The sequence below is a fragment of the Drosophila simulans genome, chromosome X (genome assembly GCF_016746395.2).
Source record: "Drosophila simulans strain w501 chromosome X, Prin_Dsim_3.1, whole genome shotgun sequence".
Classification (NCBI taxonomy): Eukaryota; Metazoa; Arthropoda; class Insecta; order Diptera; family Drosophilidae; genus Drosophila; species Drosophila simulans.
This window is the reverse complement of record NC_052525.2, coordinates 16444519-16470919: the sequence shown is the minus strand read 5'-3', so window position 1 is coordinate 16470919 and position 26401 is coordinate 16444519. Positions and strand designations below refer to the sequence as shown.

The 26401-nt window shown below is 40.0% G+C and overlaps 1 protein-coding gene across 2 annotated transcripts in view; it reads left to right on the top strand.

Annotated features, from left to right (window-relative positions):
* Positions 1-26401, top strand: part of LOC6726213 (inactive dipeptidyl peptidase 10) — a 99742-nt gene that overhangs the window by 49199 nt on the left and 24142 nt on the right. The window contains exon 1 of one of the 2 annotated variants that reach the window (XM_039297624.2): positions 5113-5425. The exons of the other annotated variant lie outside the window; for it this stretch is intronic. Coding sequence (XP_039153558.1) covers positions 5354-5425 — 72 coding nt within the window. The 5' untranslated portion in view covers positions 5113-5353. Of the gene's footprint in view, positions 1-5112; positions 5426-26401 lie in introns of those variants that run through there. 2 annotated transcript variants of the gene reach the window in all.

Here is a 26401-nt window from a genome sequence, read left to right as displayed (position 1 = left end):
AAGCCACAATACTGAATGCTGCTTATCGGCGATGTTTATCGTTATTTTCGTTATCGCCTTGGTCCTTATTCATTCGCCCTTTGGCCATGGGCAATATGTTAATAATGCTTTGGTAATTAGCCAAAAAGTCGGGCGTCGGATAATTTGGCAAACAGCGTCAGCTAATTAAATCACGTAGCAAATGCATAAAAATAAAGCGTTTCGTTCTATCTCTAATTTGATCCCTGTGGGCCAAAATGCCGCCACTTTTAGGCAAATTAATAGGCCAAGAAAAAGAAGACCGGGCTCAGACAAACAACAGCAATTAGGCCTTTGGCTGGCTCACATATGTAAGCATTGTCTAAGGTCCCAGACCTCCATTTTCCACCCCCTATTTTCCCACTTTCCCATTTCCCATTTTGCCCACACCCATCAAAGGCTTAAGGGTTCGAATAAATTGCCTTCATCATCTTTCACTTTTCGCCCGGCTTCTCTGGTGTGGTCTCACCATTCCATTTTTTCCTTTCATCCGAAAGTTTCTTTTGAACACCCATTTCTATGCCCGACACACACGGCGAAGTATATTAAAATTTCCTGTCATCTTGCGGCATTAACACACAAATGGGAAACTTCAAAAAAATGTACATAAAAAAGGAGCGTGGCCTGGAGAAAGTTTTGAAAATGAAATTAAAGCAAATGCATGCGAATCTCTTATTGAATTATCTGCGAAACTTTCCACGCCTAACCAAGCAAAACTCACACAAACTTTCCATAATAAACACAATGACACTGAGCTGCGGGTTTTTCCGGACTTCGCAAAGTTTACACAAATCTTTTGGTTTGCAGTTGGCAATGTTTTGCATCTGCTAAATGGGTTTATTCATTTATCAGGTCAATATTCTCACCTGTTGAAATAAAATAAATTTACCGAACCAAAAAGATGAGATATAAATTAAAAGATGTACATAACTATACAAACATATTTTGTAAATAGACATTTTTAATTTTTAATGTAATATTTAGCTTAACTTGAGTGTTTTGATGTCTTTGAAAATGTAAATAATTTCTCGAACAAGAAACTTTATTGTTTAATGGCATTTTTTTTAATTTGTAGTAGTCAATTTCCTGACGTTTCCCTAAGTTACTTTTCTCGATTGACACATTGCGGATTCTGGTCAACTTTTGTGGCATTTTAAAGGACACCCTTCTCCTTCGCGTTTGGACCCATCTCATCCTCCATCTCGTACATCCCATCCTATTCCCTTCCATTTCATCCGATCCCATCCCATTCTATCCGCTGGGCGACAAGTCATGCGATATGTCGGCAAGGACTTCAAGTGCCCGTATATAGTTACATTAACCGCACACAACGGCCCTCATGGTTATTGTTGTTGTTGTTGCAGCCTGGCTGTTGGCTTATTTAAGTTTCAACTTCAGCTCGAGTTTCTGTTTTCAGCTGTCCGCCCAGCAAAGACATTGTATTAAAGGCGGCCGACGTGCTCAAGTATCTCATTCGCAGCATCCAGCAAACAGCAGCCCCATGGTTCCCCTCAATCCCCCAGTTAGTTGTATATCATTAGCATGAAGGAGCTGTCGGCGAAACTTTCCCAAATTGCAGCTACACAGGCAAAAAAATGATTTTAGTTCAATAGAACAAGGCATTCAAATAGCTTTATGCATATATAATAATTAATAATTACCCCTAAAAATTAGTAGGAAAATATGAGTGAATGCCATATCTTAAAGGCATATTGTACACTTCTTAAAATCACTTTTTCTCTCGGTGTACAAAAAGTACGGTTGGCACAAAAAAAAGCATAATTTGGAGCGTGCCAAAGTGCAGAGCGCTCAGATAGAAGGCGGCAAAAGCAACCAAATCGAATAAACCATACTCGGAATAATGCAATAAATCTCTCAAACGAACTTTAATACAGAGTGCAAAACGAACTCAAATTACACATAAATTTCAATTGGCAAAGTCGAAGTGAAGGCCGGGCCTCAGGATTTATCGCCCGACGATAATAATTAAGGCGGCCAGCCGAACGTAGATACACTTGGCCCGCAAATAGAGCAGCCCCCAAGCCGCAGATACTAACCGTTGGAGCAGCAGGACCAAAACGAGATACACATCCAGATACAGATACAAGAAGAAAAGCCAGTATGAATGCCGCACAGAGCGGCGGCCACACGGGTGGCGGTGGTTCCATGGGCAAGAAGGGCTCCCAAATGGAGGTAATTATATTAAATTTTATTTACCACCCACTGAAATGTAAGGGACTGAAAGTGCGCGTCCAGTTGCGATCCAAGAAGTCCTTTCATTGCCTTCGATTTGGTCTTTATTTGAAACGTATTACCCTCTTTCTTTTGCATTAATACCCTTTTGAGCATTACTGCGAATATTACCGGTAGTCCATAAACTCTGGGACTTCCTTGAGCTCCAAACCTTAAGATACTCAAAATAAACATATAAATACAAGTTTCATTCAAAGCCCAATTAAAAATCCTTTAAATGCATTTTTCAAGTATTAATATTTTTTTGAGAATTATGACTATATTATAATTATTTTCTGAGCTCTATTGTAACTAAGTATGAAGCCACATAGTAATTATAATTAAATTATATATTATTATAGTAATTATAATTCGTACTTAATTTTTTTCGAAATTTCAAGAGTATTAAATGTCTTAGTATTTGCTTTTTCATGGTCCACCCTCTTTATTTTTGACCATTTTTGGGCTTCAATTTACAGCGTTTTGCTTTGTACCATTTATGGGCATTTCTTAAGGCATCCGAAAATGCTGGGCGCGCCCACAGCGAGGGGGCGTGGCAGGCTTGACCTGTGTGTCGCCATTTGTAATGAGCGCAAATTGAATTTTCTATGCTGAGTTGAGACGTGACTTAGGTCTTGAAAAAACGAAAGTAGAAAAGCATAAAAAGAAAACAAAGTGAAAGTAGAAACACAAATTAAAACAAAGCAATTCGATTAGCTTTCAGGCATGAAATTCTCAATCAAGCTAAAGGCAATTAAGTTGAAGACCAGTTTCTCAAAATGGTATGAGTTCTTTAATTCCGAAACTGTGCCATTCTATAAAATCAAAGCAAATAATCAAATCATAATAAAAAGGGGATTGGCTCTAATTAAATTTGGTCACCAAAAAACAACACAGGCCATAAACATTAAACTACAAGTAAATGAATAAATTAAACAAAAACAAACAAGTAAGCGCACATTAAAAATTAAATTGTGAGAATTCCATTTGGCAAGTGGCAATCAGGATCACAATGTCCTTGTTGTTCTGCTGTTGCCCCCATGCTCCTGTAAACACACAATTAAAAACGGTGGGTGGTTTTTTGGGCATGTTTGGGTGGTTGGGTGGTTGGGTGGCTGAGTGGTTGGGCATATAATGGGCAAGGTTGTCCGCTGCCATCGCACCTGTCATTCAAACACTCTTGGCCATAAATGTTTTAAATGGCCGTAAAGCAACAACAGCTTTAAAAAGCTTTAAAAAGAAGACCGGGCTCAGACAAACAACAGCAATTAGGCCTTTGGCTGGCTCACATATGTAAGCATTGTCTAAGGTCCCAGACCTCCATTTTCCACCCCCTATTTTCCCACTTTCCCATTTCCCATTTTGCCCACACCCATCAAAGGCTTAAGGGTTCGAATAAATTGCCTTCATCATCTTTCACTTTTCGCCCGGCTTCTCTGGTGTGGTCTCACCATTCCATTTTTTCCTTTCATCCGAAAGTTTCTTTTGAACACCCATTTCTATGCCCGACACACACGGCGAAGTATATTAAAATTTCCTGTCATCTTGCGGCATTAACACACAAATGGGAAACTTCAAAAAAATGTACATAAAAAAGGAGCGTGGCCTGGAGAAAGTTTTGAAAATGAAATTAAAGCAAATGCATGCGAATCTCTTATTGAATTATCTGCGAAACTTTCCACGCCTAACCAAGCAAAACTCACACAAACTTTCCATAATAAACACAATGACACTGAGCTGCGGGTTTTTCCGGACTTCGCAAAGTTTACACAAATCTTTTGGTTTGCAGTTGGCAATGTTTTGCATCTGCTAAATGGGTTTATTCATTTATCAGGTCAATATTCTCACCTGTTGAAATAAAATAAATTTACCGAACCAAAAAGATGAGATATAAATTAAAAGATGTACATAACTATACAAACATATTTTGTAAATAGACATTTTTAATTTTTAATGTAATATTTAGCTTAACTTGAGTGTTTTGATGTCTTTGAAAATGTAAATAATTTCTCGAACAAGAAACTTTATTGTTTAATGGCATTTTTTTTAATTTGTAGTAGTCAATTTCCTGACGTTTCCCTAAGTTACTTTTCTCGATTGACACATTGCGGATTCTGGTCAACTTTTGTGGCATTTTAAAGGACACCCTTCTCCTTCGCGTTTGGACCCATCTCATCCTCCATCTCGTACATCCCATCCTATTCCCTTCCATTTCATCCGATCCCATCCCATTCTATCCGCTGGGCGACAAGTCATGCGATATGTCGGCAAGGACTTCAAGTGCCCGTATATAGTTACATTAACCGCACACAACGGCCCTCATGGTTATTGTTGTTGTTGTTGCAGCCTGGCTGTTGGCTTATTTAAGTTTCAACTTCAGCTCGAGTTTCTGTTTTCAGCTGTCCGCCCAGCAAAGACATTGTATTAAAGGCGGCCGACGTGCTCAAGTATCTCATTCGCAGCATCCAGCAAACAGCAGCCCCATGGTTCCCCTCAATCCCCCAGTTAGTTGTATATCATTAGCATGAAGGAGCTGTCGGCGAAACTTTCCCAAATTGCAGCTACACAGGCAAAAAAATGATTTTAGTTCAATAGAACAAGGCATTCAAATAGCTTTATGCATATATAATAATTAATAATTACCCCTAAAAATTAGTAGGAAAATATGAGTGAATGCCATATCTTAAAGGCATATTGTACACTTCTTAAAATCACTTTTTCTCTCGGTGTACAAAAAGTACGGTTGGCACAAAAAAAAGCATAATTTGGAGCGTGCCAAAGTGCAGAGCGCTCAGATAGAAGGCGGCAAAAGCAACCAAATCGAATAAACCATACTCGGAATAATGCAATAAATCTCTCAAACGAACTTTAATACAGAGTGCAAAACGAACTCAAATTACACATAAATTTCAATTGGCAAAGTCGAAGTGAAGGCCGGGCCTCAGGATTTATCGCCCGACGATAATAATTAAGGCGGCCAGCCGAACGTAGATACACTTGGCCCGCAAATAGAGCAGCCCCCAAGCCGCAGATACTAACCGTTGGAGCAGCAGGACCAAAACGAGATACACATCCAGATACAGATACAAGAAGAAAAGCCAGTATGAATGCCGCACAGAGCGGCGGCCACACGGGTGGCGGTGGTTCCATGGGCAAGAAGGGCTCCCAAATGGAGGTAATTATATTAAATTTTATTTACCACCCACTGAAATGTAAGGGACTGAAAGTGCGCGTCCAGTTGCGATCCAAGAAGTCCTTTCATTGCCTTCGATTTGGTCTTTATTTGAAACGTATTACCCTCTTTCTTTTGCATTAATACCCTTTTGAGCATTACTGCGAATATTACCGGTAGTCCATAAACTCTGGGACTTCCTTGAGCTCCAAACCTTAAGATACTCAAAATAAACATATAAATACAAGTTTCATTCAAAGCCCAATTAAAAATCCTTTAAATGCATTTTTCAAGTATTAATATTTTTTTGAGAATTATGACTATATTATAATTATTTTCTGAGCTCTATTGTAACTAAGTATGAAGCCACATAGTAATTATAATTAAATTATATATTATTATAGTAATTATAATTCGTACTTAATTTTTTTCGAAATTTCAAGAGTATTAAATGTCTTAGTATTTGCTTTTTCATGGTCCACCCTCTTTATTTTTGACCATTTTTGGGCTTCAATTTACAGCGTTTTGCTTTGTACCATTTATGGGCATTTCTTAAGGCATCCGAAAATGCTGGGCGCGCCCACAGCGAGGGGGCGTGGCAGGCTTGACCTGTGTGTCGCCATTTGTAATGAGCGCAAATTGAATTTTCTATGCTGAGTTGAGACGTGACTTAGGTCTTGAAAAAACGAAAGTAGAAAAGCATAAAAAGAAAACAAAGTGAAAGTAGAAACACAAATTAAAACAAAGCAATTCGATTAGCTTTCAGGCATGAAATTCTCAATCAAGCTAAAGGCAATTAAGTTGAAGACCAGTTTCTCAAAATGGTATGAGTTCTTTAATTCCGAAACTGTGCCATTCTATAAAATCAAAGCAAATAATCAAATCATAATAAAAAGGGGATTGGCTCTAATTAAATTTGGTCACCAAAAAACAACACAGGCCATAAACATTAAACTACAAGTAAATGAATAAATTAAACAAAAACAAACAAGTAAGCGCACATTAAAAATTAAATTGTGAGAATTCCATTTGGCAAGTGGCAATCAGGATCACAATGTCCTTGTTGTTCTGCTGTTGCCCCCATGCTCCTGTAAACACACAATTAAAAACGGTGGGTGGTTTTTTGGGCATGTTTGGGTGGTTGGGTGGTTGGGTGGCTGAGTGGTTGGGCATATAATGGGCAAGGTTGTCCGCTGCCATCGCACCTGTCATTCAAACACTCTTGGCCATAAATGTTTTAAATGGCCGTAAAGCAACAACAGCTTAATGAGCAGGCTCTGCTCCAACCCCAAAAAAAAAAAAGAAAAAACGCCTCCCCCATTTTCATTTGTGTTGTTCATTCCTAATTAAGCCAGAAATTCTTCCTTTCACTTTGTCCCTTGCCCCAGCTTTTGATTGCAATTTGTTGAATATATTTATTTAAGTCCATCGGATGGGGTACTTTAATTTTGGCCAGGTCAGAATTTTTCTAAATCACATATTTTATATACGACAAATTATTAGTTAGACAAATAACTTAAGATAAGTGCACAAAAAGTTTTTAATTTTGGGAAGCCAGAATTTGTCAATTGCAAAAATTAGGTACAGCAGACTTAGTTAAAAAAATATTTATATAATAATATATCATTTATTTTTTGCCACGGTATTTATTTTGCCAGAAAATATCTGAATTATATTATTCCAAAAGAAAACTCTTCCAATCATGTTAATTATCACCATTAATTAAAGTGATTAGCTTTTAGTTAAATCAATTTCTCTGCCTTAGTTTCAAAAATATTTCAAAATTCAATGCTGTACACGTTCATAAACATTGGCAATGCTTTGCAGGCAAACTAAAATTATAATCCCCAGGCATTTAATAGTCGTGCTACTTGCATAATTTTTTCATTCCGCAATTGTGCAGAAACCCCATTTTGGGTGGTGGGGTAGTGGATGGTTTTGAGTGGTTCAGGTTTTGTGGTCATAGCGAAAGCACGTTCGTGGCCTCCAATTCTCCGCGCGACTGTGGGTCGGGGTAGAGGCACTAAGTTTCGGCCTCAAGGCACCACCCACCTCCAACCACCCACCACCCACCTCTCACCAAGAATGGCCATCCCGCATTCGCCTCACTTTTCGCGGTGCGATTGCGATTCAGTCATGGCTGGCAACTTCATCATCCATTAATGTCACTCAATCTGTGCGCATAAATTTGCATAAAGCGAAATCCAATTTACTTCAACCATTATATGTGTATGTATATGTACATAGTAGCTTCCTCGCCGCCCAAAAAAAAAAACAGACTAAGAAAAACTTACATGATATATATGAACTTCACTTGGAATGCGACACAAATAGCCATTTTGCGCTATGATGATGCCTGCGAAAAATTACGCCGGCCGTTCCATTTGCGTGCTATATTTTAATTTGTTATGTGGACAAATCCGCTTAGGTCAGTTGGTTTCCTCGGCAAAAGCTCAAAAAACCGGAAGGAAATGTGGCACAAGAAATTAAACAAAGTCCAGGAAAAAATCTATACAATCAAAGCAATGAAGAAGAAAAATTGGCTTAAATGCATGTATGTATACTGGTATGCCATTGAAAAGGGTATTCTAGATTCGTTGTAAATTAGAGTGCAGGCTCCTTCTTGCTTTTATATGAATTTTTTATTATATTAAATGGTTACACAGTTACAAACTGTATTCCTCTAATTACTAGACATTCTAAAGACTTATTACTAAAAGTTTTTACTAAAAAGAAGTGAATATTTTTAGCGCAATAACTCTGCAGTAACTTTCACCTTTCACTTTTGCAAGAAAGTGCGTTTGAGTTTGGCTGACAGGTCACAGTTCACGATGTCCAACCAGTAGCAGCCATCACCCTCGTCACCTCATCCAGGAAAACTTAGGTCCTGGTGGTGCACACGCCATGCTAATCGGTCATTAACATGACACCGATTTCTCTGCAAGCTTTCGCTTTTCTATCTTTGTTTTCCTTTTTGGCGCATTGCGTATACGCCACGTGGCCGCGCTGCCTTTTCACTCCCTTCGCATGGCGCTTCTAATTAAACGCTAGCGAGAAATGCTGAAAATTCGTTATTTTCCGCCCGGATTTAATTAAATCTAGTCAAAAGGATAGCAGTTTTTTATCGTATTTTTCTTTTTTTTTTGGAAGCATGGCGGATATGCCACAGAGTTGACACAATTGCATTGCGTGATGGTATTTCGGAACCCTTCTTAGCCAAGCAATCAAAGCTAAAGTGTTGACTGAATCCGGGTCGAAGTCGCTCAGTGAGCTAATTTCCGGCCCATGAAGACCGAAAAACGTTAGAGACTTGGTTGGCTGCTTGGAAAATGGCTCAAACCAAAATTTCCATTGCAAATGTTGCGAGCTTAATTAACAATTGAGATATATATTCTTCTTCGAGCAGAAGAACTTCAAGTGTAAAGGAAAGAATCATTACTATAATGAGAAATAGAAAAATATATAATGAATCCTGTTAATTGGGACTTTAAATTGAAATTCCCTGAAAAAAGAAAGGACTTCCACAGCTTGAAGTCTTTTTTTCCCACTTTTTTGCCAAAATCTGGCTGTTTTTTGCATTCCGTCGAGCGTTTAACAAATCAGGGCTTGTGCTTTTTACGAGTCCGCTCACAATTTTTATTGTCACATTTATGACTCCCAAATAAATCTCGATGCCGTGGCATATTTTTGTTCAAATTTGCTGCCTGCTTGGGTTGCCCTAATCCTTTTGGGGACTGTGTAAGCATCTTTATACGCACTACAAGCAAATCAAATCTATGAATTTTTAAGAGGACCTTCCCATTCTTCCTGTTCTCTTTTCTATGCCCTTTTCTTTGGACTCCTGCTTCCTTTTCGCATTGTCACGGCCTTGGGCTTGGAGCGGGCTTTTTCGTCCATTGGTCCATTGGCAAGTCATGTCAAGAGCAAGCCATCAATTTTCTTAAATCACCAAAAACGAAAAAAAAAGAAAAGCAACGAAGAACAGGCCGGAAAAAGGGGTCGGCACATGCATGTTAGAGTTACTTAAAAACCACAAGATGAGCTCGTCAGATACCGCCTACAAGTCGGTACCCCCACCGCGCCGCCCATTTGGAAAATCCTCCACGAACACATGTTAAATTTCCCTTCATGCAAGCATTTCTTTTGATTTTTATACCCTAACAGGGGGTATTATAACTAAGTGGGAATGGTTGAAAATAATGTCTTTGATCTATTAACTAATTTCTTTTATCATTTCTTTGTAGAAATTAGTATTTTTATTAAGACTGAATGGTGAGAATTAATCAGTTTTATATAGATATTATGTGTAATTAATGAATACAATTCCTTTTGCAGAGTATTCCCATTTTGGACTTCAAAGGTCCCCGTATTTTTCTTGGCCAATTTTTTTTTTTTGGCCAACTCTGCTTTCCTTCCTTTTGGCCAGCCACAAAATAGGCCGGGGGCAACGGGCCGAGATATTTTCTCTAAATATTTGCTGGCAAATGGGGGTGAAGGGGCGGTAGTGAGGTTACGTCGGTACAACCATTACTTGTATTGGCCATAAAAACGAGCGCCGCAAAAAAAGGCAAGAGCTAAAAAACTAATTGAATTAAATTTCAAAATTTTCTACGGCTCATAGTTTGACATTTGTCGAACAGAGGGAAATGGAAAAGCAGGGGACAGTTTCCATATGTCAAATGCCCTTGCGGTTGTCGGCGATGACACACAGATAAAGATAGAGCCAACATGAGATGAAAAGATACAAATGTAACTTGGGGCAAGTCAATGGAGTTGCTCAATGTTGGCATTTGGGTTGGGAAAAGCAACTTGAATATGGAGCAATTTGTGCTAAAGTTCTTTCATCTTTCTGGGGGGATTTTCTTGTCGAGCAAGCACATAGTTTAATAGCAAAATGAATGCCTTGCATTTTGATAGCCCCATAAGCTTAATTAATTTGGTAAATTCGGTGTAACGTTCGCTAAATGTATTTAATATTTTACTTTAATGAAATTCATTTATCATACTCGGTTTTGGGGCGCACTGTACATTTCCCTCGAAATTAGCATTTTCCGGTACATAAATTTTTGTATTCCTGGCAACAGAACTTCATCTCCTCTGGGATATTTGACTTGTTCTGTTTTCCTTCTCTGTTTTCGGTATCTGCGCTGTTGTGGGTACATAGACGAAAAATTGCTTATCAAATTTCGCAGAATTTTCCTGCATTTGCCATCGCATTTTCAGGTAATCAAGAATTAAATTTACATTTGCCAAAGACGAAGAAGCAGGAGCGCATTTGGCCTTTGGATTTTGATTGTTGGCAATTTATCACATAGCGCGTCAAATGCGAGTCTGGGAAAAGCGGGAAAACTGGGAAAAACTTGAGCGTATTCAAAGTGGGAAGAAGTGGAAAAAGAAAGTGTCAACGCTTATCATTTGTCTTGGGCTGGAAAACCGTAGGGTTTCCATTTAGCCTCCGCGCTCCCCCGTTCTGTCAGTTGGTCAGACACTCTATCTGTCAGCAGTCAGCCACCCACTTTTCCACTTTTCCACTGCTCCCCACGCCCCTCTTTTTCCACCAAGAAGCGTAAAGCCAAAAATGCAAAATGAATGTGAAGTGTTCGGGGGGCAAAAGTGTGTGGTTGTGCGAGGGGGAGGCTGGTTTGAAATTTATTGCAAACTACGCAACAAAGCAAAAAACATTATTGTTGCTGTCCGCCCCAAAAACCACCCAAAAACAAACAAGAACGACCCAATTCCAACCATCGCCCGCCCCTCCAATGGCCTACAATTTATGATTAAAACAAAAGATCTAAAAATTCTTTGTGCCGTCATTTTGTACGTGACCAACGAGAAATTGTGTGACAAAGGCGGCGAAAAACTGGCTAAAAACTGCGCGAAAATCTTCTGTGCACTGCGCATTTTATTTTCTAATTTATTTCGTTTTAATTTTAATTTATTTTCATTTCTTTCGCACAAAAGCGAAAGCTGAATAAACTGCCACCGATGACCTTGATGTCTGGAAAAAGCGAAGAAAGCGGAGAAAGCATTAAAATGTTGTGCTGCATACGCGTAGGCGCCGACACGTGACGGGCACATCAATTGACGAAAAAAGGAAAAAGGGGGCATGCCGCTTTTCCAGGGGGGAAAAACCCCTGGCTAAAGTCAGGTGTTGCCAAAACGCCAAAGAAATCATGGCAAAGAACAAACAAAAGGAAATCGAAGCGAAAAAAACGTGCAAAGCAGTCTTATGCCACATATATATCCTTTTAGCACTTCAAGAATTTTTCACTATTTTCAAATATAATATGTTTAGTTATTTAATTTAAAATCGGTTTGTGTAGTACTAGCCTTAAGTATTTATTTCGTTTGCCAAACAAGCTTGCCAACAAGCTAAGACCAATTCTGCTTCGGACATTCCTTTTGAAATTTAGTGCATAAAATCTTAAGTGAAGTCGAGTCAGTAGATCGCCGTTAGCCATGCCAGCCAGCTAAGTAAGCCAATGAATTCCTGGCCAACTCCAGCGAAACGCCAAAAATACTAGTGAAAGTTCAACAGGAGCGGCAGAAGAGCGTACCATGCTGCTGACAATAAAAACAATTTACAACTTTTGCAAGGACCTCCAACGCTGATTGATCCCCGATGCCTTTTGTCCCCCAAACTTTTCAAGTGTGTGTGCGTATTTTTTTTTTTTGGCCAAGAAGTCGGATCGGAAAAGTTGCTGCCTGTGCTGTTAGCAAGTTTTTAACGCGGCTGCAACTCAATCAGTTGCAAAAGAGAACGAAAGAGATGGTTATATGCACGTACAGTTGGCTACACAATCATAGGAGTCTTTATTATGTATTTATAATTATAAAAAATATTAAATTAATTTTTCTTAAGTGCAGTTAGTGAATATATAAGGGCTAATGCATTGTATTTATAATTATAAAAAATATTTAATTAATTTCTCTTGAGTGCTGGAAATGAATATATAAGGGCTAATGCATTTTCTCGTGGATTTTGAAGTATTGTTGGGTTCATTTAGCTACTATTATTTTGAACACCGCTGTTCGCGCATTTAATTGCCAGGCGAAAAAGTCCATAAACATGGCCAGGACCCAAAGACAATGGCTTAGACGCAATGGCAATGGGCCCTCATGAGCCATAAAAGCTTCAAGCGCGTAAATTTTCACGCAGCAACAATAAGAACAGAAACGATAAAGCCCTAGATGGAGAAGAAAAACATTTAGTATTTTATACACTCCAGCAACAGGGTACAATAAAATTGTCACAATGTTTGCGCGCGTTAAAAATAACAAAATATTGAACATAAAAACGGGAGGCTTATGCTCGATCAGCAAAACTGTAGCCTCTAAATAAATATTTTATGTTTTTTCGTTTCTGGAGTACTAGAATACTTAAACATTGCAGTAGAAACATAGCTAAGCTAAATATAATATATATTTTGCATTACATTTGTGCAGCTTTTAAAATTTGAAATTTATTTTATAAGTATTATTTTTCTGCACAACCGATTTAAGGCCAATTTACTTTGTTTGTTTTGCCAAGAGGAATATTCAAATGTTCCTCTTACACTTGCAAGCATACTCTATTGTTTTTGGACTTTTTTTTATTTTGGTTATAGAAGGCGAAATTTATTTTAACGAGCAAAAGTTTTTGAAGCTGCCCAGAGCATCAAAGAGAGAGAGAGAAAGAGAGGGAGCGAGATAGGAAGTTAAGCCAAGTTAAGGGCAAAGAGCGGTGGGCGGTGGGTGGTGGGTGGTGCGTTTGGGGCTAAAGGGAGCTGCGAGGGGGCGGTTGGCAATCCCTAAATGGCAATTTGGCTGCCGCAGTCGCTGGCGTTTTATTAACGCGGCTAATTCCACGCATGGCAGCTAACAAACGAACTGTGCTGCTGGCCACTATGCTGGATAGCCGGATAGCCTCCTGCACCGCCAAGGACGAAGGAGCCACCCCCACTGGAGCCCCCTGTCAATCCGGGGGAACCCCCTGCACTGGTCGTCATTTCTGCTTAGCTAATCTCTAGCTGCGTGCACGTTACCAAAATCCAGATACGACTAAAGCCCCTGCCAAAGCTACTCCCCCTGCCACGCCCCTTACATAAAACCGAAAAGAAAAAAAAAGCTAAATGCGAGGGAAAAAGTAAAAAGCGGAATTTATAAATAAAAACGCTACAAATCCGCTTGGCTTGCTTTTGCCCCCTGCGAGCGTATAAAGAAAAATGCTGCGGAAAAGTTTGCGTTTTCCGTTTCGTGTTCTTCGCATGCATTTCATGCTACCCTCGCGAATACCCCTTGGATACCCTATAAACAACGCGGATTGTTAGCGGTGCGACATAAAACCAACTTTGGGCAAAAAGTTTTTTAAAGCCAAAGAAAAGAAAGACAATGAGCGCAAAGTTTTTGGAATTTGAAATGACAAAATGAGCTCTGGATTCTACAGAGGAATTAAATAAGCATTTACCAAATTTCTTTTAATTTGCGATGCAAATTAATAATCAAACAATTATACAGATAAATATATAATAGAAATAAAAAGTAATATTGCATGCTTAGTCTGGTCAACCACATTTTTGACAGCAGCCAAGAAAATGGTAAAGAAAGAAAAGCTGGGGATGATGTCCTGGCATGTGGAGTCCTGGCCACCACACCTTTGCACCATATCCCTTGCATATTAATTAAGATGTAGCAACGCGGCGTATACGCAATGTGTCAGTACAATCGATCGTGGTGTTATCAAACGGATTTAATTTGGGATTGGGAACAGAAAACGTGCTGGAAAACGGAAAGCGGGGTAGTAGAAAGCGGAAAATCTGTAAATTTCTATGTAAAGCAATGAAAGTGCAAAGTAATCTACAATGGATGCAATCACATGTCACTCGGCAATTATCTTCATCTGGCCATCTCTGTCCCACTTTCTCAGCTGTCTTCTCCTATATTTCTCATTTTCCCAGCGCTTTTCCCGCGTTTCCCCCGTCAGCCTGCAGCTATCTGATGGAAATCGCCCTGAATCTCTGCACTTGACAGCAGCATGTGAACTGTAATGAAAATGGAACTGCGACTCTCAAATGGAGTTCAACGCAGGAGCCAATGAAGCGAACTTAGGGCAATAACTTAGGATCTGTTAAAATTCAGAATAAGCGCAGCTGTGCAATCATGATAAATGATATCATATATTTGAGAAAGAAGCACGGGTATTTCAAGCCATTTATGATTGTAGAAAAGTATTTAGGAAAAATTTAAAGCGAATTTAAGCTTTTTGAGACCGAAAGACCAAAAGTTTTCCAGCAGGTGTGGTTAGCTTAGCAGGTCTCATAAAAACATCCAAATCTATATACATTTTCTCCAGTGTATGTCCAGACCAACTGAATCTAAGTTTAGTTGGGGTTAAGTGACACTGTGACGGGATAAGACGTGTTTAATTGAGGCTAACTTGGGGGCAGGAAAGCACAGGAAATTCACTTGCAATGCCGGCCACGCCCCTTCATCATGCAGCATGTCCTGCTGATGCTAGTGCCATGCATTCCACACGAGCACAACAATGTGATTAAAATGCAATTTGCTGCCATTTACTTTGAGCATAAGGCGAGCAAAATGCTCAAAAGCTGCTCAGAGCTGGAGTTTGCTGCTGTTGATGGTGATTGTGATGTGGATGTGTATGTGGATGAAGATGAGTATGAGTATGAGTATGAGGATGGAATCCCGACCAGGAACTAACTTGTATGACCTTTTGTGCGCTTGTGTGCGAATGCGAGGGCTGCATTCATTTCCGCTTTAAGCAGAGCAAAATAATAAAATTTTATTATGCACTTGCCGCCTGCCTTGAATGGCCACCATGCTGATGATGATGATGGTGGCAATGGGATCCCGATGATGATGATGGAGCCCGAAGAGCAGCAGGATGTCAGCATGTGTGTGTGCGTAATTTATGGCAAAGGACCTGCTCACATTCACACTCACAACAAGTGCCAAACAAGTGCCTTGTTGGCCATTCAAATTACAAACAACACAAGGTTCATATACATTTTTAGTTATGGAATTTGAAACCATAAATATCAAGGAAAAATTTACAGCACTTGCGGAAAATATTTTTAATCAGCTTTCAGTTGATTTTATTCACATATCTTCGTCACAAATTCCTGAAAAGACTGTATTTATGTGTTTAAAAATTGCAGCTTATTGACTTAGGGATTCCAATTGAATTCATCAATTTCTAAAAAAAAATGGGTTTTGATAGGCATTGAGATGATTTTATTATTTGTTTAAATATTTTACATGTATTTTTATGTGTCTTCCGTTTCCCGAATTTATTATTCTGCTTTGTCAATGATTGATGATGAATGATTGATGCTTGATTTATGTATTCCGCACTTTATTTCGTCTGGAGCTGCACTTAAAAGCCGCATCGAAAATCGCTGGCAAGTGCAACACAATTTGTGAAGTATGTTGAGTTGCCAACGGATTTGAGTGCCACCCCCCGGCCCACAGGACCTTGCAGGACTACGATAGACTATAAGGGATGTGTGTGTGTGTGTGTGTGTGAGTGAGTGTGCTGGGGGATGTGCGATGTGCCGCTTCGTTAGTCTGACAGCTTTTCGTTTCGATTCGCTTGGCTGCCTGAGAGATGTGCATATCGAATGGGGCCAGAAGATCCCTGGATATGCGGTTATCCCAGCTCTTTAGGCTTTAATTAATCCAGTCAAATATTTACACAACCCATGAAATCGAACCGCAAACAATATTCCTGCTCGAGAGAGCAAATGAATCCAATCAAATGAAGTGCAATTAAATAAATAGGCAATTTAAGTTGGTTGCTTTTAGTTTTTGTCTTACCAAATATTGCATTTAATGAACTTGGTTAAATGTTGAAACCATTAATTAAATATCACAGAGCTAGGCCTAATTTATCCCAGTGTTTGTCTAGTTAAAACACATATCGAGCACAATTTGCATTCCAATTTCATTCAAGTTCGCGTTCGCAGCTGATATTTTGTTAGGGCTGTTTGATATCATCAAATGCTAGCTAGCTGAAACTTTCACCATCAAGCCAAAAACTTTTGAGTTGATGTGGCTGCTATTACCTATCAAGAGAAAGTTTTTTTTTAGCTGATGAGTAAACAGAATGCTGACGTATGCGCAATATTATCGCGCATACGCCATGTGGTCCCTCTGCCAGCGTGCGGGAAAACGCGTAGCGACACATGTCAGCGATGTGCTGTCAATGCAAGGCTGCAATTGAATTAATTGGACGCTAATTGAAAGGGGAGCCGTGCCGAGCCGAAACCTAAAACTAATCCCCACCACTTGACACTTGCCAAGGCCAACTGGTGAATATTTAATGTAGCGCATCGATATGAGAAATGGCTGGTAAATCAAGGACTCTCCCGGCTGTAAAATCCGCAGCAGGAGCAGTGACAGCTTGCCTTGGGCAAACACTCGAGTTGCCTCGATGGAGCTCTTATCAAAAAAGCAAGCGCCAACCCACTTGGCTCCACAGTCACAGCCCCTTTCAGCCATCGACATTCAATGCAAACAGAACAAATAGAAGTCGAGTCGAGTCGAGTACTTGAATACTTGCCACAGCAAGCCCAAAAATAAATAATATCGACAGGCGAAAGCACTGGGCATTGGTATTCTGAATATTTAAACACTCTTAACTGCAGAAATTATACAACGAAGTATTACTAAAAAGCTTATAATAACACAGAATTTGTCACCATATTTTTTTAAACTGATAAGAAATATAAAACGGCTTTGAAATATGAAATTTATTTATGAATTTATTTAGTAACAACTGGTGGTTTTCAGTACTTTCCCGAAATTTAAACATGTATTTTATTCTTAATTTCCACACATATTTTCCTTAAAGCTTAAATTCCTTTTTAGATCTAAGCCCTTTTGTTTGAATTAAGATGCTTCCCCTGAAGGGCATAGAAATATCCACGGTTATGTATACTCGGTGGATACAATTCCGTCGCTCTAGCGCTTTCTTGGGAAGTAACCAAGAAGTATGCATCGGATTTCAGTGATATCTATATGCGATAGCATCCCAGAAAGGAATTGCTTGCTGGTGGATTGCCACCGAGGTCAACGGAGTGAAATTGCAGCAACTGTTGAGCTGCTGAGCCAGAAGATGGCCGCTCCATCGAGGACGACAGATTCAATTCCCTGATTTGCAGAAGGGGTTTTCTCGAGGAAACCATAAATCAGGGATGCTTTCATCTTTCCGTTAAGCCATTACAAATGCACTTTGACACTTTCGCCTTTATTTTATTTCATTTTATCTGGCTCCTGATTTTCCCGCCTCACCTTTGTGGCCCCCGGCGAAAATCAAGCAACAAATCAAAGTTTCCCTTCTTGAAACGATAAAAACAAGAAAAAAATATTTTTTTTTTTTGGGTGGGGCCATATCCCAATCCACACAAGGAGATGCCATTTGATAAACATTATTGAACATGTCCGACAATTTTTCAACAACAATCGCAGCGTTCCCGGGCATTTGATGGATACAAAAACGATTTAAGGGGGATATAAATGACAAGGCATTTCTTTTTGGCAGCTGCACAAGTGATTGATTTTCAACCAGGCGGGGAGAACGACAACTCGGCGAAAATAAGAAAGTGCGGAAGCTTGGGAAAGTGGGCGGCGATTGCCCAGGGGCGTGGCACCGACGGACAGTTCGTGCACATTTAATTGCAGCCGGCGGAAATCGCACAAGCGAAAACACACATTTCACATCTGTGGGCGCCAATCAATTGATTTCCGCTCATGTTCAAATTCGTGCTCATTGCCGCCGTTTTCCAAGGGATGGAGTCAATAAAAACAGCAAGTCTTGAAGTTTTTAACTTGGTCAATTCCTTCTTTATTTTCCAGAAAATAAAGATATTTACTAGGGTTTGTAACTGCTGTAAAATCATAAGCGACCTTCAATTAATGAAATACAAATGCAGTTTGAGCTCCTTGTTTTACAACATTTATTATTCAACTTAACGAAGGGAAAAAGGCCCCATCTAATTGGAAATGTGGGACATTTTTCTTTGAACCACTTATCGCGGGAAAACATTTTCCTCCAAAAAAGGTGTCAATTTATCAGGAATAACTCGCATACATTGAGGTATATTTCCATACAAATTTGACAGCTGCTCCGGACACAAGAGACAAATGTCCCAATCTCAATCATCATTGTGTTATGCCATGGTCCCCATCATACCCATCATCATCCCAATCCATTTGTGCCCAGTTTGACTGTGCAACTTCCGGTTGGCGTCTCTTCCGCTTGTTTGATTGCTTTTTGCCCAGTGTGCGAGACGTGACGTGACCGGCGGATGGAAAAGTGGTATCTGGAATCTGGGATCTGGTCCACCATCGGTACCCACTGAAATTGATTGAGTTGTGCCGTGGCCAGTGTCCCCTGTCCAGCGCACCAACGACTGTTTGTCTTTCTGCCCCCGTCGGTTTTTTTGTCCTGGTCCTGGTCCATTTTTGCGGCGAGTCCTCGATGGCTTCCTTCCGCCAGTGAAACGCGTCGCATAATTAATTTTGCCATCGGTTGCAAACTGTGTGTGTTGGGAAATTGGCCAACAATGCCGAATAAGTTGGCCGTTAAGAAATCGATATGGCATTTGAATAAATCGAATGATTTATTCATTCAATCGCTCACTCGCCAAAGGGGCCATCGAATATTGAATATATGGGTTGGCTAATCACAGCCACAATAGAAATTCAATGTCGAGAATTCACAGAATTCAAGAGTTACGCGCCCACTTAACTGGACCACTTTATTTCTTAGTATAGTCTTGATACTGTGTTTATTTCTTATGAATTGTAATAACAGATTGTTTAATATTATAAATTAAAATGTAACGAACACCTTTTTGGATTCTAAGGTGTCTTAAATAAATAATAAATAAATAAATTTTCTTATTTTAGGTGGATACATTTTAAGTATTAACAGACTGAACGACATTATCCCAAGTTTGCACAAGATTTATATTCTTTTGGCGCATTCCCTGATTTTCAATAAGTAATCCCATCCACTTCTTGGCCAACTTAGTTGCCATATTTCCTGGCTTATGTCTTCGATTGTGACTTTATGTGCGGCACATGGATGCTTCCATTATGCTTTTTATGATCGACTATCAAGTGGGGCTCGTGCGTGGGCGTGGCACTCATTAATAGACGCCCCCAAATGTATAAACATGGCATGTGGGTCAGTGGCGGCTGAGGTGGAGGTCTAGAGGAGGTGAATGTCAAAGAATGAGCCGAGTAAAGTGCCTTGAAATCGGTTTCAAATCCATCGCCCATTTCTGGTATCATACTTTCAAGGTCACCACCCCAGCTGGAGCCCCCTTCAATACTTTCGGACTACTTCCATGCGCGCATTCGTGTCGCCGTTGAGACATTTTGGCATCAAGTTTATTTTGTATGAATTTATGGGCCAAAAGCTTTCTCTCGTCTCATGCAAATTTCTATGGCCACTCGAGTTGGGTGAGATTGCTCTTAAAAAAAAGAAAAAAAACTGGAAGGTGTGGCAGAATGAGGGAGAAAGCTGAAGAAAGTCGGAGTCAGGGGCGTGACTGGGACCTAAATCAAGTTGAGTGCCTGCAAATGGCAATCAGCTGAGAATAATGGCGATTATATATGGATATGGATTCGTATAATATAAGCTGGCCGACAAAATGGCAAAACGATGCGATTATGTCATACCAAGAACTTACATACAGGGTAATTTATAACCAATATTATTTTAAAATAAATGTACAAAATTTATATTCCATTTTTAAGCGGTGGTAGAAGTTGTATGCTATTTAAATTACTTTCAAATATATTTGACGTTTTATACTCCATTTACAATTAAAATTATGAATAATAAGTATCATTTTATTAAACAATTTAGCTGTTTTGCTGGCTAAGTTTAGCAAGATGAAAACTTTCAAAGTTAGGTACTTATTATTTTTGACCACTTGCGTTGGCTTTAACTTTGCCATGTTCAATTTGGCTCAAAGTGCCCGGGGTTTTATTACCTGCCTTGGGAAGTTTCTCCGCCTGAGAACTCCCAGCTCCTCCGATTTCTCCAGCTCATTTGCTATGCCATTTGGTGCGGGTCACGAGGGAGGAGGAGGAGTCAAAGTGCATAGAAGGATGCAATATGGCTGGCGGAATGGGGGCCAGTTCCTGGATGCAATTTCCAGATTTGTGCGTGTTTGCCCCACTAAAACCCCTCCATTCTGCCCCCTTTTAATTCGACGTGTGTGCATAATTGAGGGCCTGCACAATCAGAAAGCCTGCCCACTTAACCCCCTGAAAGCCCCACCCCATTGTGAACTCGTTTATAATTCAAAAACGTGCCAGGGAAATGCCAATTTGCTTTTAGACCAAATCAAGCGCTACTCAAAAGCATGCAACAAACAAACAAGCTGGCAAACACCAACTGAAAGTGAAACCGAAACGGGTACAATAGCAAAACATCTGGGGGCTGCAAACAAATGAGAAATGGAAAGTGGAAAGTGCGGAAAATGTGGAAGCTGTGTAGAATTGCAGCATTTTTGGGAAGAACGTGACAACGCCCCCAAAATTTCACCGCTCGCCCCTCATTCGCTGGCCAATTTGCGACAGGTGCTACGGATGCCCGGAAAGCGACAATAAAACATACCAAAAATAAGGTTAGCACAACACAAATCTCGATCTAGTACACTGCGAAAAACGGGCTGAGAACTAAGCTGTTCCAAAAATATATATCTTATATATCCAATAGTAGGGAAAAACTGTTAGCATTTTTTTGGGATCCATCTTTTATCTATTAGAAAATTGTCTTAAAACTCACAATTAGTTAGCCTTAAATACTATTTCTAACATAGATTTAAGTGCTATACATTTTTTCTTTCTGTGTGTTTTCCATTTCCCCACATTTTTGCCCCCCTCTAAAGGCGATAACGAAAATCCTTCGGCAAATTGTTGTGTTAACCGTTCGACTACGTGAGTTTTTGTGAAGGGAACACTATGTAACGGCTGTGAAAATTCAGTGGGCGTTGGGTCGGCGAGAGCGGAAAGTGGGCGTGGCTGGCTAAATGGCCAGCGCATGCAACACGCAATCGCTGGTGGACACTTCCGTAGATAATAAATGGCGCACGGAGGAGACATCGTATTTAACTCAAAAATGTACTCGGCCAACGAGGCAACCTTTGACCCCCCAAGTGACCCACGAACTGCTTTCGCCGAAAAAGAGGAAAGGAAAGCCCGTGGGTCACGCGATTTACGAGACACAAGTTTATTTTTAGACATCCTTTTTTGCGAAGATGGGAGGGATAATTATTACGTGGCAAAGTAACAACTTTGTTTGCTTAGAGGAATTTCGGAAGGCAAGCTCGGAATGCGAAAATGGTAAAAAATAAATGTAACTTGTTTTTTTTTCTATAAGAAAACAGCCTTATTATTTATTTGCTATTTTTCATAGCTTTTTGTAGATAATTACTCTAAAGAAATACTCGCAAAGAAATGGAAACCTGCAGTAGTTGTACGATCATAACAAGGATTTTTTGCCTTCAAATATTTTAATATAAAGGACATCCGAAATAATTTATATGATAAATAGTAGACAGGCTTTCCCGACTACATTTTTTTTTCGGTTTATTTTAAGAGAGCAGTCTATTTCAAATGGCCACACGTGTCCACCTGGAGCCTCCTCAAGGACTCGCTTCTGTGCGTTTGCGTGTGCGTGAATGTCCTGCGAGATTGTACGCCAAAGGTTCGGAAGTTTGTTTTTGTGCGATGGTCACGTGCCTTCGTTTAGTTTGCATATCGCATATCGCACATCGCACACGCACCCCCAGGGTTTTCGGTCAACTTTTGTGTGACTTTTGTGGACCCCCAGCTCCTCGGCTGATGTCATAAAGAAGTTGCCTTTTCTTTGCTCTCGACCTTTCAGCTTCCTCTTGCCACATTTCCTTTTCACTTTCACTGGCCTTTCAACTTGTGCTCTGTGTTTTTAGACGGCTATTTTTGGCGGCTAATGACTGGTGAAAATACGGCCAGGCACTCTGATTGAATTCCAACTGAAGAGCGACGAGAGCTCTTTCAAAAATCTGCAGCCCACGTGGCGTATGCGCAATGTTGACGCCTGGCTCCACTCTTTCCAACTGCAATTAGCAGGGTCGAGGAGGGGGCGGGTCCGGATGCAAGAAGGGGCAGGTGCAGCTGGGCCACTGGATAAATGGGCGGATGGCATTTGTTATGCTCAGACCGGTGGCGCCGCACAATTGACACAAAGTGGTCAGCAGTTTGTAAGCAAGATAGCTTTGTAGTTCTATAAAATATTGATATTGATCATATATAAACAAATATACACATATTTCTTTCAGCATTCCAAATATATATAAATAAATATATAAAAACAGATGTCATACGAAACTTTCTATTCCTTTCTATTAAATTGTCTGCAATTGCTTTTAGAACCAATCACAAAATACATGTTTGTATGTTAATTACCTTTTTAATTTAAAAAGCAGTTAAAAAAGAATGCTATTATGATCCCACTGTGCCCTCCGCACAATGGGCAATGCCTCCTTCCGCCGCGAGCCGCACACGTGTGTCCATTCATTTATTTGGCCAGCGATGGCATGTCCTGAGTGTCCTGGCCCAACATGTCCTTCGGCTGATGTCAGAGAAGCTTTTAGTGGCCACAAATCAGAGCGGGCGAAATTCTTTTGGCAAACAAACCGAGATTATTCAGTCGCCCCAGCTGCGCGAACAATGACGTTGTTTGCCTAGTTTTTACTGTGGGGGCGTGGCTCCAACTGCCTCCAAAGATATATGTATATATATACAAACACACACACGCATATAGAAATTCAAGCAACGCTCATTATGTTTTACCCCAGGGGCATTATTCATTTATGCATTGCCAAAGGCGCGTCAATAAAAATTTTCCCGCTCATTAATTTTTATTGCATACTTTTTGGGGCTAGAACAAAGTCCTCCGGCTGCTATGTGTATGCGTGTGTATTGGTTGTGTGTGTGTGTGTGCGTGTTAGCAATTTAGCCGAACAAGGCCACAATTTCAACCCTCAAGGGTTGGAAAGTTTAATTAAACGGAGCGGGCATAACGATTATGATCCCGAACGCCGAACACCGAGTTCCCAATTCCGTATTCCCGCTGTCCACCATAATGAGTCTGTCGCTGTTGCACTCTGCCAAAATTCGCCCTCCATTAATATCCCATTGAAGTTGCAACTAATTAAGCCCGGCACAAACGGACGCCGCATAAATGGTTTCTCATTAAAAATTAATCGAAACACAAGAGCAGAAACTGTGCGGAGTAAAGTGGAGTCCAGTGGATGGGTGGACATTAAGGATCCATGGGTTTCCGTGCATGTTAAGCTCACTTTTGGCCCGATGCCATGGCCAAAATTGATGGCCAAAACGAAATGACAATACATCAAAGGACCACTTGTCGTAAATCATTCAAAATGAAGCCAATACGCTTGTCGCGTGCTTTATTTCACACTAGGTTTTATGATACTTTTTTATACAATTTTTTTTGTTATTCTTGGCACATACATTTTCATAGTAGTATACGATTTTATACATCATTTTTGATGAATATAGTTTTTCTCTTCCTTGCGTGCCACACCAGTTCTTACGATAATATTATATTGTGTGTCATAGATTTTAATTAGCATATATACTTATTCTTTAGCAAAGTTTCGGCTTAAATAATTTATATCAAACATAAAATATAAAATCTTGATATTTTTTAAATTTTTTGGCATAATTGCTTACTTTTTGCCAGATAAAAAATCATAAAAAATATTTGTAGATTATAAATCTACAATAAAACAAAGTCATCATATCATATCACACATGCCCCTTAAAAAACTAACTCTGAATACAAAACAAGTGCAGGATGAATATGATTTATGGGGCTCACACTCAATTGCCATAATTTAGATGCAAACGACGGCGAGAGAGAGAGAGAGAGAGGGAGAGAAAGAGAGGGGAAAGTGGGGAAAAAAGGAAAAATAAATGACGATTGTGTGTGTGGGTCACGTTTTTCTACACAAAAAAAAGAGGCAGGAAAAAGAAAAATGCATTCGAAATGAGAATGAAATGTAGGACGAAAGAAAATGGGCGGAAGCTGAAAAGGAAATTTCTAAAAGTTCGTGCCCATACAGGCTAGTTTAATTAGAGCTCAAGGAAATTTTCGAAAAAAAACTACTTAAACTTGAGTCACAACGTAAGGGATTGAAAATTCTGCACACGTTGGAAAACTATTCGAAGAAAAACAACCTTATTTTAAAACACGCATGCTCAATTCCACATTCTTTAATTAGTTATTTAAACTGTTATTATTTGCTATTACATCTCCGTATTATTATTTATGTTTTCAAGAGGCTAATGAAATGCAGCCGCCGGGCAAATTTCGATTTCTGGCCAATTAATCATGGTGTCAATTAGTGAAATGGAAGCCTTCGTTATCAATTAGAGTGTGTCGCACGAAAATATTTACCCGGCCCCAAAATGCCGAGGATAGCAAAAGCGAAGGAGTTCAGCTGCAAGGCAGGACGCAGCAGGATGCAGCAGGACATTCGCAGATGCAGCGCGTGAGTCCTGCATCCTGCCGCTCCTGCTGCTTAACGAAATATGCAAATTGCCTAAAAGTATGCCACAGACAATGGCAGCAGAACAAACAACAGCATTTTGCAATTAGTGCAACTGTCAACAGGACATGGAAGGCGAAGGATGAATGTGGGTGTGGGCAGATCCCAGACCTATCTGGGTGTCCTAGGCAGTGGGTGGTGGCCTGGCGAGCTGATGGCCTGATGGGCTGGCTGACACGACAGACGAGAGCGCCATGACCAAATGCAAGGTCGTGGCCCATCAACGCCATTCACTTGAGACCTGGCTCTCCGGTTCTCGGTTCTCGGTTCTGCGTTCCGTTTCTCCGGTTCTCTGACCTGTCAGCCAGCTCATCATGTGGCCTAAGTGCCTTTTGGGATTCACTCGGCAGGGTGGCCGTATCATCCCGACCTCCTGACCCCCGTGCACTTGGGCTCAAGTTGGAACAGCAACACGACAGCAGCCACTTGATATTTGGGCTTCAGCCCGGTTAGTATAAGTTCAAAACCAAAGCAAAAAGTTTCCACAAGTTTCCTTTTCTTAATAATATCTGGAATGTGAAAGGGTTGGCCAATAATTGGTCGAAATTATCATGGGCATTTTTATTTGAAATGTTTAACGAAAGATATGCAGTCATAATAAGGGGCTTTAATATAAAAAGCAATATAAATAAAAGGAAAAGACTTAGACTTAACTTTTTTATTTGAGGCTTACATATTTTGTATACAACTTTTAACTTGATTATTGTTCATTATAGCATACAAATAAAGAGAAATTAACTTAAGAAATCGTTAAAGCTGATTACTAAAACACTGCATTTGAGGTATTCATAGTAATAACTATCTAAATAATGAGCTTTGATGAATGTTTTTTAGTTTACCTTAAAACGAATCCCCAGGTTCTTTAAAGTAAACCCGCAATGTGGAGTTATATATCCTCCAGATCCTCTCACCTTCTGCCTGAAACTTTTTGTGCTGAGTTTTATGACTGGCCGAGTCATGATTAATTTGGCTTTTTGTGTTTATGGCCAAACTTTAACTGGACTTGCTTTGGTTTAGCTGGCCTTTCTCCTGCTTTCTCTTTCCAAACTACAAGTGTAGATATGTTTGCTTGTGTGCTTAATACCCTACCCTTCATTTTGTTTCTTTGCAGGTAAGCTTGAAAGGACATCCTCAACCTTAGTTGGCCCAAAAGCTGCCTTGGCACAATTTCACGCCCCAGCTGGCCCGAAGTCCACCCGACCCACCCCCTCATCAGCCAAATGAAGGCAAATAGCAAATGGCCAGGGGGATGAGTTGGGCACGAAAAACAGCTGATGAAAGTACTGAAAACTCTAATTGAATTTCTTGTGTGCATGTGTGTAACTGTCGCCGGGACAAACTT